General features: G+C 40.2%; 2 protein-coding genes across 2 annotated transcripts in view; one reads left to right on the top strand and one right to left on the bottom strand.

Annotated features, from left to right (window-relative positions):
- Positions 1 to 2,613, top strand: part of FRYL (FRY like transcription coactivator) — a 163,030-nt gene extending 160,417 nt beyond the window's left edge. Inside the window, exon 61 of the mRNA XM_044680887.1 lies at positions 485 to 2,613. Within this exon, the coding sequence (XP_044536822.1) occupies positions 485 to 743 (259 nt within the window). The 3' untranslated portion in view covers positions 744 to 2,613. The remainder of the gene's footprint in view (positions 1 to 484) is intronic.
- A 5,648-nt stretch (positions 2,614 to 8,261) lies between these two features.
- Positions 8,262 to 12,062, bottom strand: ZAR1 (zygote arrest 1). The gene is made up of 4 exons (XM_044682365.1): positions 11,208 to 12,062; positions 8,963 to 9,055; positions 8,794 to 8,868; positions 8,262 to 8,405 (listed from the first exon to the last, which is right to left on the bottom strand). The coding sequence occupies exons 1-4, from the start codon at positions 12,060 to 12,062 to the stop codon at positions 8,262 to 8,264; spliced, it is 1,167 nt and encodes a 388-aa protein (XP_044538300.1).
- Between the last annotated feature and the right edge of the window lie 834 nt (positions 12,063 to 12,896).

A 12,896-nucleotide genomic window follows, 5' to 3' on the forward strand; every position in this document is an offset into this window, starting at 1 on the left:
AAATTGACTTTCTTTCAGATGAGGTCTTTGGTAAGCAAAAAGAAAAATGGCAGCTTGAAACCTGAAAAGGGGTAAAGAAGAAAAGACTTAGAGTTGCTAGTAGGAAAAATAGTTGGGGTTTCTGGATATAGATAGCATATTGTACCATTCTGGATTACCACATTTTATCATGGGTTACATGAGTTTTTATGAGCTTGCCCCAACCCCTAGCTATACATATTGATGGGGGGAAAGAGGGAGAAGGGTCCCCACAACCCACTTAAATATGATAATAGATTAATGCTGCCTATATATAATTTTTGAACATGATTTTCAGCACTGTTTTCTAAGATGTTACCTTTTTTAAAACACCAGCCTTATTTTCCATATTTAAGAAAGATCCTAATGTCATATTTTTAAAAGACATATCTATAATTGATTAAAATGATCAATTACTAATTGCTTTATTTTTTATTTCAATGTTTATTTAAATATGTATTTACAGGTGTCTTTGGCCCAATGACATATTTGGCAGTTGTGAAGATGATCCTGTCCAAACATTGTTACACATATATTTCCGTCATCAAACATTGGGCCAGACAGGCAGTTTTGCAGTGATAGGCTCTAACCAGGACATGTCTGAAGCTGGCTTAAAACTGATGGAACTTAATCTAGAAATAAGAGAATCTTTACGAATGGTGCAATCATACCAACTTCTAACAAAGGCCAGACCTATTGGGAATTTGGTGAGCACTGGATTCTGAAAAGCTTCATCATTTAGAAAATGAAAGATTAAACCTGAGGATACCTCAGAATTTTTCAAGCACCTTTCACAAATTGTTGCAACTTACTGATACCTTTTCCAGCAGTATCCACAACCATGGTGACCAATGTAGAGTTTTATCAAAATAAGAAATCAAGAACTTGAAAACAAAAGCTCTGAAGGAAAACAATGCTTAACGACTGCCATTACTTCACATCATAACTGTGTACAGTAGTAACTTTTTAAAAAATTATATAAAATAGACTACATGAAAGGAAAAGGGCTAAAAGCGATGCACAGAAATGCATTATTTTCTGCAGCAAGAAAATATTTCTAAGTAGTTGCAATAATGGTCTCTAATACTGAAACAATGACAAGCAGGTGGAATGAGGCTGAAATCAAAGCTGGTTTATTTTAGCTGAAGACCTGCAAGGCTTCCTGGCTTTCCAGCAATCATAAGCATAATCATCACTCAATACCTAATTATCTACATGGAGAATGTGCAGTCAGACATCAAGAAAAAAAGACTTGTTTGCAAAAACCATTGATTTCTTAATGTTTGGGAATTTGCAGTTGTGTGTGGTGGACTTTTTTGGTGTTTTTGTTTTGTCTGCATAAGGAATTATATGTGTGTGAGGATGTATGGATATGTGACAGTCACATTTTCAAAGTATGGATGTTTGTTGATAAAGTCTCAGAGCATGCCTAAAAGAGCACTGCAAATTATTTTTGAAGAAATTTTATTTTATTAGATCTAACTCTTCATAGTGTGTAAATGTTAGGACATTAAATAATATTTTAAAACTGGGCTTCCCCAGGATTTCTAAAAGAAATAATATATCTGTTAATTTTATTGGAATGCTGCTCAGTTCTCTGATCAGTGCTTATGTTACAATTATTGATAACAACTAACCAAAGTAGCTGCCTGCAGAGACTTTAAAATGTATATTAAAGATATATGCTGCCCATCAGCAATTCTCACTAGAAAAAGTTAACTTATTTTATCCTGTAAATATTCTAGAAACTGTATAGAATAAAACCAGTATTTTTCTTGTACATTTGTGCAATGCACTGTTATACAAGAATAGGTGTACAAAGCTAATGAAAAAATTGTGGCCACTGGTGGTAGAAATATATGACTTGCAGATCCTTCTGGTCTGCTGAAGAGGTGCAAATGTGTCGATAAGTTTATTCAGAACTCATGTGACAACTAAGGAAGCCTGGGCTGCAGAAGAAAAATCAAATGAAAGGACCACAGAGGATGGATACCAAAACATGCAACAGACTTGTCCATTAAGTCTGTAGCATATTACAAACTGTACCTGTTGGTTTTTTTTTTAAGCATTTTGTAAAAGAAATGAATGTAGTCCCACAATTCCTCTAATTTGAAAAGAACACCTTGTATTTTTTATATGCATCTCTTACCCACTGTGATTTTTTTTTTTCAAACCAGGCTCTGTGATTCCAGAGTTTAGAATGTAGAAATGAAATTTTTAGCTTTGCCTTTTCTTGGGGAAGAGGACCCCCACTAGAAATGTAATTATGCTGAAATGCATTAATTGAAGGCACTGTGCACACTGTTGGACTGCTGACAGTACTTATGTTACCTTTAAAGTTCTATAACTAGTCATGGCACATTCATAATCACTGTATTTTTTTTTGACCCTGATAAAACTGAATTATTTTGATGGCTTCTTGGTACTGTAGATGGTGTTCTTTTAATTATTTAATAACTATTTACTGAGGTTAGGTAGTTTTATTTAGTGGTGCGTTACACACTTTTATTTACATCATCTCTTACCATTTCCTATTTTCTCTCCTCCTTTGAACCCCCCACCTTTTTTTTTGTTGTTGTTAAAATAAAAATATTGTATCTCTTATTTTGTGTATTATTTTGGAAGTTAAAGGTTAAATAATTTTCATGTTAAATATCTAGGATTTTTGGAAGATTTACCTAACTTTATTTCTCTTACGTATCATTTTTATTTTAAAAGATCATAAAATGGTTTCTTATATCTCACTACAGCCCCCAAAATATATAATGAATATGGAACAGAATATTTCCAAAGTTTAATTTAAAATCAAAAGTTGCAACAAAAGATTCTTTGAAGCCCTATTATACTGACACTGAATTATCTTTAGTTTCTTTGGGAAAACTTAGGTAAAGCATAACCTATGTAATATAACAATAATATATGTTATGCATAAATATAACAAGAAATAATTACTTCCTATGAAATGCAAATTTGAGAACCTATTTAGGATTGTTTCTGTAAAAATTGATAGTTTGGGAGGAAAAGCTGTCAACAACCTGGTATGTTCAGAAAAAATTCTAAGGTATTTATAACAAGGATCGATGTATTTAAATCAAAGCCTAAATGACCTCAAACTTAAATACCATCACAGTATTGGGCCACTATTTTAAGAGCTAAGGTAAGATAAATTTTTTTCTTTATGATCATATCCCATTTCTGGATCAAATAGAAATTAGGACAAATAAATATTTGTTTAATTTGATTCAACTACTACCATGTATGCCTAAGAGGAAAGCTCTCTTCCCTCAGTGATCTTGTTCCTTCTGTTAGCAATATTCTTTTGGTAATGTCAATTTTGTGAAAAATTTTAGTAGATTAAAAGGATAATCTGAAATAGGCCAAGAGCCATTGCTGCCTTCAATTGTAGTAGCAAACCCTAGTGGCTGCAAGAGGACTGGGAAATAAGTCTTGTACTTTGATCATCTGTTTTTGATCATCTTTGGTGGCCCACATTTAACACAGAGCAAAGGCAAGAATATTTCCTTATTATTGTCAATAGGGAGGATTGTAACATTATGTGCATGAGACTTTTATGCACTAAAGTATGAGTATGGGTAAGGCCAAGCTCAAATTGAATAGGTCAAATCATTGAGAATCAATCTACAAGTTAGAATTAAACATTGTGCTGGCAATACCAGTACAGGAATGAAACAGCCTCTACTCACAAGTAGCTTATCAAATGAAGGTTTCGGAAATATCAGCTGAATCCAAGTGAATTTTTCATTCTAACCCTAACTGCCAAGATTCTTCAGAAATGGATGAAGTAAGACTAAGTTGAAAGAGACACTACAAAATGTAGTGTGAGAAAAAACAAAACGGATTATCTGAGTCTTCATATGATGCTTCCTATTCCATAGAAGAATTAAAAATCGAAGGTAAAGGTGCTGAAGAATAGAAACTCATTGGCTTTGTAAAAGAATCAGTCATTTTATTCACAAAATTTAAGAAATTATTAATTTTAAAGTGAATTTTATCCCATTAAGCTGGAATTCCTAATGTCATGTCAAAACTACAAAATGACAGTGAACTATGTTGTAGATTCTGTCCAAGAAAGGTAATTGGCAACTGGGAAATTACTTTTCACCTAAAAAACTAAATCACTTTGAACAAGTTGTCAAAATGTTTCCTACCTATATGATGTTGCCTTTTACTAGGCGATTTAGGAAGTCATTGTGAAAGTTCATTTCTTTGCAGCAAAACTGGAACCTCCAGGGACCTTGGTGGTACTAAGATATTTTCATGTTCAGTTTCTGTCTTCTCTAAACTTATTTCTTGATCCTGTTGCCTTAGGATGCACCATTTAAGCTGCTAGAAGAAAATAATTAATGACTAATTTTGTTTTAACCACGTTCAAAGCAAATGGCTAAGTAACTTAAGATTCAACTGAGCTTTTGGGTATCTGTCACCACCTTGCCCTGATTGGATCCATGCATACGTGGTTTATGCCAATTAGATACCAATTGTTAATGTTCAAATATTTTATAAAAATATTCTCAATTTTCTTCTCCAATGAAAGCATTATTACTTCAAATGTAAAATAAGGATAACAACAACTGTGGCTATTTGTAAAGCACTTATATTCTGTATAAATTCTGATTCCCTTCCTTGCTTCAAATCACTTCAGCTTAAAATAGTTACTACAACAATGTAACAGACCTCTGGTCAAAATGAGGCACAGACTGTGATCTTTTAAAAATCAGTATTTAAATTGAGTGAGCTTGTTTCTTCTCATTTTCTTCCTCCTTAGCTAGAATACTAAAGAAGCAGTGAAATGACTGAAGAATCAAAATCCTACATCAACTCGTGGACTTCACTGTCAGTAACCTGGGATGATATGGGTTGTAAAACACTCCCTCTGCCAGTATAGTCATCAACTGTTCTGCAAGTTTATTGTCAAAGTCTTTAAATCATTTGTCCAGTGTCACACAGCCAGAGTACATTTAAAACCCGGGTTTTCCTCATACAAAGAAAGATCTACTACTAAGTCTCCAATAAGGATTTTCTTCCCAGACTCTCCTTTCAGGTTTTCCCCTTAGGTCATCAGTTAAGATATTTATTAAGCACCTATTAGGTGTCAGGCACTGTAACCCAATACAAAAAGCTTGCTGCTATCTATTAATCCAAAAACAGCCTTCATTGACTCAAACTATCATTCCGCATTCTGTTTTCTGGTTTAAAGTGCTCAAATGTTTTCCTCAACTTCACCAAAATGCTGATTTTGTGCATTTGAATTAGGTTGCAGGAAAATATTTTGTCTCTGTGCATTTCTATAAAACAGACTAAAACTTCATTTTACATAGTAAAGCTACTGTTTAGATAAGACAGCCCCTGCCCTCCAGGAACCAATTCTAATAAGAGGATAAGACCCTATTCTATTCTGTAACTGTGGCTGCAATATTACTCAAGTGCATTAATTGCCCCCCCCCAAAAAAAGTGCCAAGAGGTAATTTTATTAAATTGTCTGTGGGCCCCCCCCCAAAAAAAAAAAAACCTGTGAAAGCCACAGGTATTGTTAGGAAAGATTTTTCTTGAGGTTGTCTTTGGAGTTGGGCTTTAAAGGACTTGAAGGGCATTAAATAAGAAAAGGACTGAATAACAGGTGTTGGCTACATGGGAGCATGTGAGCCAGCCCTTTTGTAGGTCTGAGAGTAGATGTCCAATTTGACTCTAGCATATGGCTCCAAAGGCAGGAAGACACCAAGCTGCAAAGGGACTAAAGAGTTTGAACTTTTCAAGGACAAGGGGAACCTCTGGCCATCTGAGACAAGCTCAGGTGATCATAGGGAGGATGGATTGGACATTGGCTCTCACCCCTTTATTCATGGAGTTAAGTCTAAAAATCTTGGAAACTAAGGATTCTGAGTAAATATTTTTAGTTATTTCTGAGTAAGTGAATCAGTCTTGGGTTATATTTAAAGTAAAAATGTTATAACTTTGTAACTTCTGCCTTCCTTTACAGTAATTGTTTAGAAGAAATTAGCTACCTTTGGATTTAACCTTTCTACTCAAAAGAGCTCTTTAATCAGTTTTTGCAGAATTAGCAGCTTTGATTTTTAGGATACATGGAAACAAAAGACTTCCCATCCATGTCTCAGTTCTACTTTATAATAAAAATCGGTTCATGTATAAGCATACAGAAGTCATTGGCAATCTGTTACATGCAGCACGTGAGGACAATGTCATAGCTTTTATAAAATAATCTAGGTCCAAATGACATGGGCATTGTGCAGAGATGGCGGGGACCCTGTACCCCTTAATTCAGGCAGGCTGTGAACAGGGAAATTCCCTTCCCCCTTCCTGCCCCTGTGACTCCACCGACTCTCCTTGGCCCTCCTTTAGGTTGAGATAGACAAAAGAGATACACCTCCAGGCCACACCTGGATAGCCTAAGCCCAGAGGATCCCGGACAGACCCTCCCCACCCACCTAATGCCTGAGTGCCAGAAGTCATGTCCACACTCTTGAGAAGTATACAAAAACCCCTGAACTGGGGCATCCTGGGAGCAACCCAACAGTTGCTCCACTCCTGCTGCTGTGTCAGGTGTCATGGAGGGCAACACCCCAGGGTTATTCCACTCTTGCTGTCTTATTGATCCTATCTTACTAATAAATATTTCTTTTTACTTTTCAGCTAAGCTTGGAGTCCTCTCATTCTTGAGAAAGGTTTCCTTCCAGAACCCAGGGGTTTACCATTTCCACCCCATAACACAGATGCATTACAAAAGTCATATTTGACCTTGGTTGGATTATGTGCCATTCTAGTCTTATAAATTGTTGACTTTTTTGGTGTCATTTTGAAGGGGGATGTATCTGAAGTAAAGAAGGTACAAAGTTTGATCTGATTACATTAAGTCCCATTTTAAAGAATAAAAGACACTTAGGATCACCTCCAGTCTCAGTTCATCCTAGGGCTTTATTCATTCAAAAGGGTTCTTTCCCCCCACCCCCCTTCCCCAGCACTGCTTCTCTGATGGGTAGGTTTTGTTTGTTTGTAACTCCAATAGCTAGCTCTAGCTTTACAGTTTTAATTAGCACATGAACAAAGATATAAAGGAGCCAGAGGATAAAAAGAAATTGGACTTTGGCATCAAACTAAAATCTGGCTCCTATAACCTTTCCTCCCACTTGAGTCCCTCTAGTTTCTTAATTCAACTAATCAAGTTCCATCTTAAGTGAAATGTACAACTGACTTTTGTAAAGCAAAGAATCCTTTTGTAATAATATCACCCACTAAATTTCTATTTTATAAACATAGTTTTTAAGCATATGATCTTGATATGGCTATTCAATTGCATTTACAACAAAGTACTCTAATGTTAACAGTCAAAGGAAACAAGTTTTGATTTCCAAGTTTTTGGATTACTATTATTTAGATTTTCATTAATGATTAATAAAATCTTTTCTACTTTGATTTTCTATATTCCATTTTAATTACTTCACATGAGCCATATTTTAAAATTGAGTATACTAGAATTCTCAATTATGTACAAGTTTAAATTTCACTTCACTTGAAGACAAGCTAGCAAGAAAACAAAAAAAGACAAAAAAAAAAACAAGCTAGCAAGATATGAAATTTAAAGATGCACATTTAAATTTTCTTCAAGGTATCTATATCACACTGAACATCAAGGATTGTTTTTCTCTTTGTCTTTGATTCCAGTGGAATATAGTTTGATTCTTATTAACCATAGCCAATTTGCTTTAGATGCCTGAATTTGTCATGTTTCCATACACAACAGAAGAAACTTGGAAGGGAAAAAAAAAAAAGCTGTTTTTTCCCCCTTCCCCAGAGGCAGATTCTTTAAGTTTTAGTTAATTAAGATTTCATCACACCCCTACATAAGTAGCTTTAGACTTTTTTTTCTTTTAGATCTACATTTTCCTGATCTCTAGGAGGGTCTTCAAGTGACTATCACTGTTAATTTATGACAAAAGCTGACAATTTCAGTAATCTATCTTGAAATAGTTCAAGAAAATAATTTCTTCCCCTCCCAATTAAATTTTTATTTTCTAATGAAAATTTTTGAAAGAAAAAAAAAGGTAAGACTTCAACAACATATAGATTGTTTTGCAATACTTTTATTTAAAGGCTCAGTCAAGTAATCCTATTTTGATTAGCCTTAATTCAAAGAAGGGAAGGTGGTAGGCAAAAGAAGCTCATCTGTTTGCAGAAACTACAGCTGTACTCTTTACATATTCATTCTCTTAAATGATGTATTTGAAGCTGAAGGTGCTGTCACAGGAGAGGCGTTTGCCTTTGCATCTCCCACACAAATCCTGCCGATGAGGTCTTTTGGGATCCACATGGCGAAGTTTCACTGGACAGGAGCATCTTGTCTGTTTACAACTCTGGAAAAATATTCAAGAGAATACTGTGACAGACTGAACCAGTGAACCAGCATGGCCTCAGTGACAGGAACGTGGCATGGAAGCTAGCCTCACAACCACAGAATCTAAGCTTTAGAAAGGACCTTAGAGGCCATCTTTCCTTTCTATAACATCCCCAGGTAGTCAGCCTTTTCCTGACCAAGTTAGTACCAATAAAATGAGGATGCAGATCCTCCATGCTTTCTAATTCCGTGCTCTTCCTATTATAATCTTGTGATTCCATAACTATATATAGAACAGATGTCAAAGTTAGCCTCTTTGGGAGTAAAGTACACTAAGAAAAATCAACTCAAATCACACCTGCTGCCTCCCCTACTTAAAAGCCCCAAAGTAAGGAAAAACGTTTTACTTGGCAGGTGATATCCTCCACTCGGTATGGGTTGTAAGACTTCTGACAAGTTCTACAAAACTGCTTGAAGTAGACCTAATACATGAAAGATTTTAAGTTAAATGTGTTCCTCTCCCCAGACCCTTGACACTCTAAGGTAAGATAATACCAGTTATGACATATTTCTTACCTTGTTGGTACCCTGCACACACCACACATAGGCACTTTCCCATCGAATGTTGCAGTCTTTGCAGTGATAATAGCCATATTTTTGCTCTAAGAACTAAAGGACAATATTATGAGAGGGCAAGTGAGACATAATAGCCATATCTTCCCTCAGAGGTGGTGATTGGAAGCCAAGGTTAACTTTAATACTCCTAGAAGGTCAATTACATTTTAGAAACCAAAGGAAAAGAGAACGCGAACTATTTCTGCAGACTCACTTCCTGTAACATACTAATGAACAAATCACTAATTAACCAAACAAAACAAAGTAAAAGTCTAGATCAGTGATTCCCAAAGTGGGCACTACCGCCCCCTAGTGGGTGCTGCAGCGATCCAGGAGAGCCGTGATGGCCACAGGTGCATTTATCTTTCCTATTAATTGCTATTAAAATTTTTAAAAAATTAATTTCCAGGGAGCTAAGTAATATTTTTTCTGGAAAGGGGGCAGTAGGCCAAAAAAGTTTGGGAACCACTGGTCTAGAGGCTCTAGGTAGACAAGAGTGAACTGGCTTGGAAGACAAGGTGACAGATGCCAAACGGACATTCCCTTATTAGCCAAAGAGGGCAGGGAAGCTCAAAAGCCAAGATTTTCTGCAGCTTGGGATTTTTAGGAAAAGAAAGGAAGCCCTTACATAAGCCAATGGGGGGAGGGGACAGGGGAAAGCCCTGTGTTTTGTATGCATAAGATTTGGAATTCCACATCCAAGAGACTCAAAGGAAATCCAGCCCAGCGTACTTGAACCAAAATCGCCTCCACAACATTCTCAACAACTAACCATTCAGCCTTTCCCAAAGACCACCAGCAAAGAAGAATCCCTTATTTCCCCCAGGAAGTAGCAGCAAAGATAGCTCACAAGAGTGACTAAAACAAATTACTCGTGATATTTGCTCAATGTACAAAAGTACCAATAAAGAACCAAAATCAATTTAAGGATGAAAGAGGGACCTGGAAGTCTGGGCCTACTAGAGAGCTAGGCATTTCAAAAAATTCAAGTGGCTAAGATCATAAAACTAGTATTTATGGGAAGAGCCAAGCCCAGAACATGTCACTTGACTCAGATCAAGGTTCTTGGCATTGCCTTAACTTTTTCTCCAACATTATTTTCCTCTTGTCCAGTCTCTTCCCTCTCCTTTGAAGGGAGAAGTAGATATAAGTTGGAGTTTTTTGGTCTTTACTAGGCGAATATAAAAGTGCATCAGAACTGCATTCTACTTGGCAACAGGATGCTCCTTACACACTTACCTCTGATTTCTTCCTTCTTCCCCTGTGCTACAGTTTCTCTCTCCTCATCACTACAATTCTCCTACAAGGGCTAGCAGTTGGGTGGCCCAAAAGTTATAGTAACTGCCTGGACTAGCTGCTCCTGCAATCAAAGGCTGTTTAGGCCCCCCACCTCAAATTTAGGGGAACAAAATCAAATTCTGTATGATCATTTAATCTTCACAGTTTGACTCCAACGTTCCCATCTCCCTATTAAGGGAGAGAGGTCTGCTAAAGGTAGATATTTTCTCAAAGCTAAATTGGAAGGAATTCCACGCCAGTTCCTTAGTGCCACCTAACACCTGATACACTTTCCCCATCATTACCATTAATACATTACAGAAGGGAGGTAGGGGAGAGAGAAAAGAAACTAAAAGTCATAAAACCCTTCCTTCTAGTGTGCTTACATTGGTTTTTGTGTCGTCGTCCTCCCCCCATTCTCTCTCCCACACATACACACTACAACTGAAATAAAGTATATAGTAGCCCTGATCATATTTAGGAAGAAAAGAAAACTAGCCCCATCCTAGAGTGTTCAAGTCTGCAACCAAAAGGCTCCTGTCCCTTCCAATAAGAAAGCTCCCTGCGCTCACTCGCTGCAGCCAGTTTGTCACAGAATATCGGGTTCTGAACCAAAGGCGTGCTCAGGGTGACTGAGGCAGCAGCATCTTCCAACTGGCGGGCTACTTGGGGAAGGATGCTGAAGACTAGCGGTTCCACCTGCGTTCTCTTGCTTCCTTAGAGATGAAAGAGCAGGTCAACCTCCCTCCGGGGGTCTGGAGCCTGTTATTTATTGGTTTTTACTCTACCCCCTAATCTAAGCATTTTGTTCCCCAAAAGGGACCTCAGAAACGCGCAGGTGGAAAGAAAAGCAGATGGGGAGGTGAGTGTGGGCCAGTCACCCTCACGCCTCGCCCAGGGCCACGTGGGGCCCCGCCCCGTCCCTCACCTGGAAGCGCAGCCGCGTCTTGCTCTGTCCCGGGCTCTGCGGCTGTGGGGCCTCAGTCTCCCCCTCTTGCTCTTTCTCGGGCTCCTCTACAGCCTCGCCATTCTTTAGGCCTTCAGGCCGTGGTGGCTGATCCTCCCAAGTGGCCTGCACTGTGGCCTGGGCCCGACCTCCACCTCCCTCCTGTGGCTCAGGCCTCAGCACGTCGGCCTCGCCCTTCCTGCTCTCGCTCTCGGGCTCGGGCTCTGGCTGCGTCGCCTCTGCCGTCTCCCTGGCGGGGGGCTGCGCCTCGTGGCCAACGCTGACCTCCGCAGAGCCTCCCGCCTCGACCTCAGTCTCGGCCTCCTCCAAGAAGGTAGCGAGGCGACGTGAGGCCACGGGGGAGTAGACGGCGACGGTGCGCAGGAAACGCGTGGGCCGCGGGGACGGGGCCGCCAGGCTACCCTGTGAGAAGGGCCGAGGCGGTGAAGACGCCGCCGTAGGCAGCGCGATGCCCCCTGGCTCCCGGCTCCTGCGGAGCAGGGTGCGGCGGCCGAGCGAGCACTGCACGGACGCGTCCTGGCGCGGGTTCACCTGCACGCCCACGTCGCGGGTGTTGGCCTTGCGTAGTCGCGGTACGAGGCCTGGGTTCACCTGCGACAGGATGGCCATGAGCTGCGCACGCTGATAGCTGTCGAAGTACTCGGCCGCCGTCAGCTGCCCGTAGCCCGAGAAGCCCGCCGCCCCCGCCCGGGGCCGCCAGCCGCCCCCACCACCCCCAGAGCCTTTGCCCTTGGGGCCCGGCGCATAGGGGTAGGAGTAGGGGCTGTAGGGCGTGTACATGTAGCTGTCCAGCCCTTCGTCCCCCAGGGCCGCCATGTGCGCAGCCTGTGCTGGGCCTTATGCTGAAGGCTAAATAGCCCTGCGGGGGCGGCCCGCCCACTCTCCTCATTAGCGGGCCCAGCCTGGGGCCTGGCCTGAAGCCCGTGGATGGACGCCATTGCCCTTCTTGGGGCTTCTATGGTCTCCCCAAGACCTGTGACCCACTTAAGCCCTTGAGGGTGAGGAAGTCCTGGCTTCATTCTCACTGTCCACCCCGGGGACACCCCGGGTAATTGATTGGATTGTCTGGACCTCTAGGTTTGGATTAGGACCTTAGCCAAAAGAGACCAGGGCGAGAACCCAGGGCATAGGTATGGCCAATGTGACAGCGAAAAGGATTACTTCCCAGTCGGCCAGGTCTGGGTGGCTGCAACCTTGTCAATTACATTAGTTTGGGCTTGCCCAGAGAGTGAACAGGAGGGAAAAAACCTCCCAAACTCCCTGTTATGGGGGTGGGGGTGGGGGGTTAGGAGGGAGCGGTTAACCCTTGAGATGGAGGTGTGTGTAAGGGAGCTGAATTTCAGGGAACCCGGATTGGGCCTTTTTTTTTTGTTTTGCTGGGCCCATTTCTCTTCCTCTCAGTCCCACCTCTTGACCATTTGGGTTCCCTCCCTCCCCTCCCCCCCCCCCAGTGGGCCTTTTATTCATTCTTCTTGAGAAATGTATAATTAATGCAAGATATTTTATCCAAGCATGACTGACTCAAAGATTTATTTTAGTTTAGGAACCACTTCACTTATGGGGGGGGGGGGTATAGAAATCTTAAATAATTAGTTTAATACCAGGGCATATCAGTTCAACTAATAATAGATATTTTAATATCTTTACTGA

Source organism: Gracilinanus agilis, chromosome 6 (genome assembly GCF_016433145.1).
Source record: "Gracilinanus agilis isolate LMUSP501 chromosome 6, AgileGrace, whole genome shotgun sequence".
NCBI classification, from domain to species: domain Eukaryota; kingdom Metazoa; phylum Chordata; class Mammalia; order Didelphimorphia; family Didelphidae; genus Gracilinanus; species Gracilinanus agilis.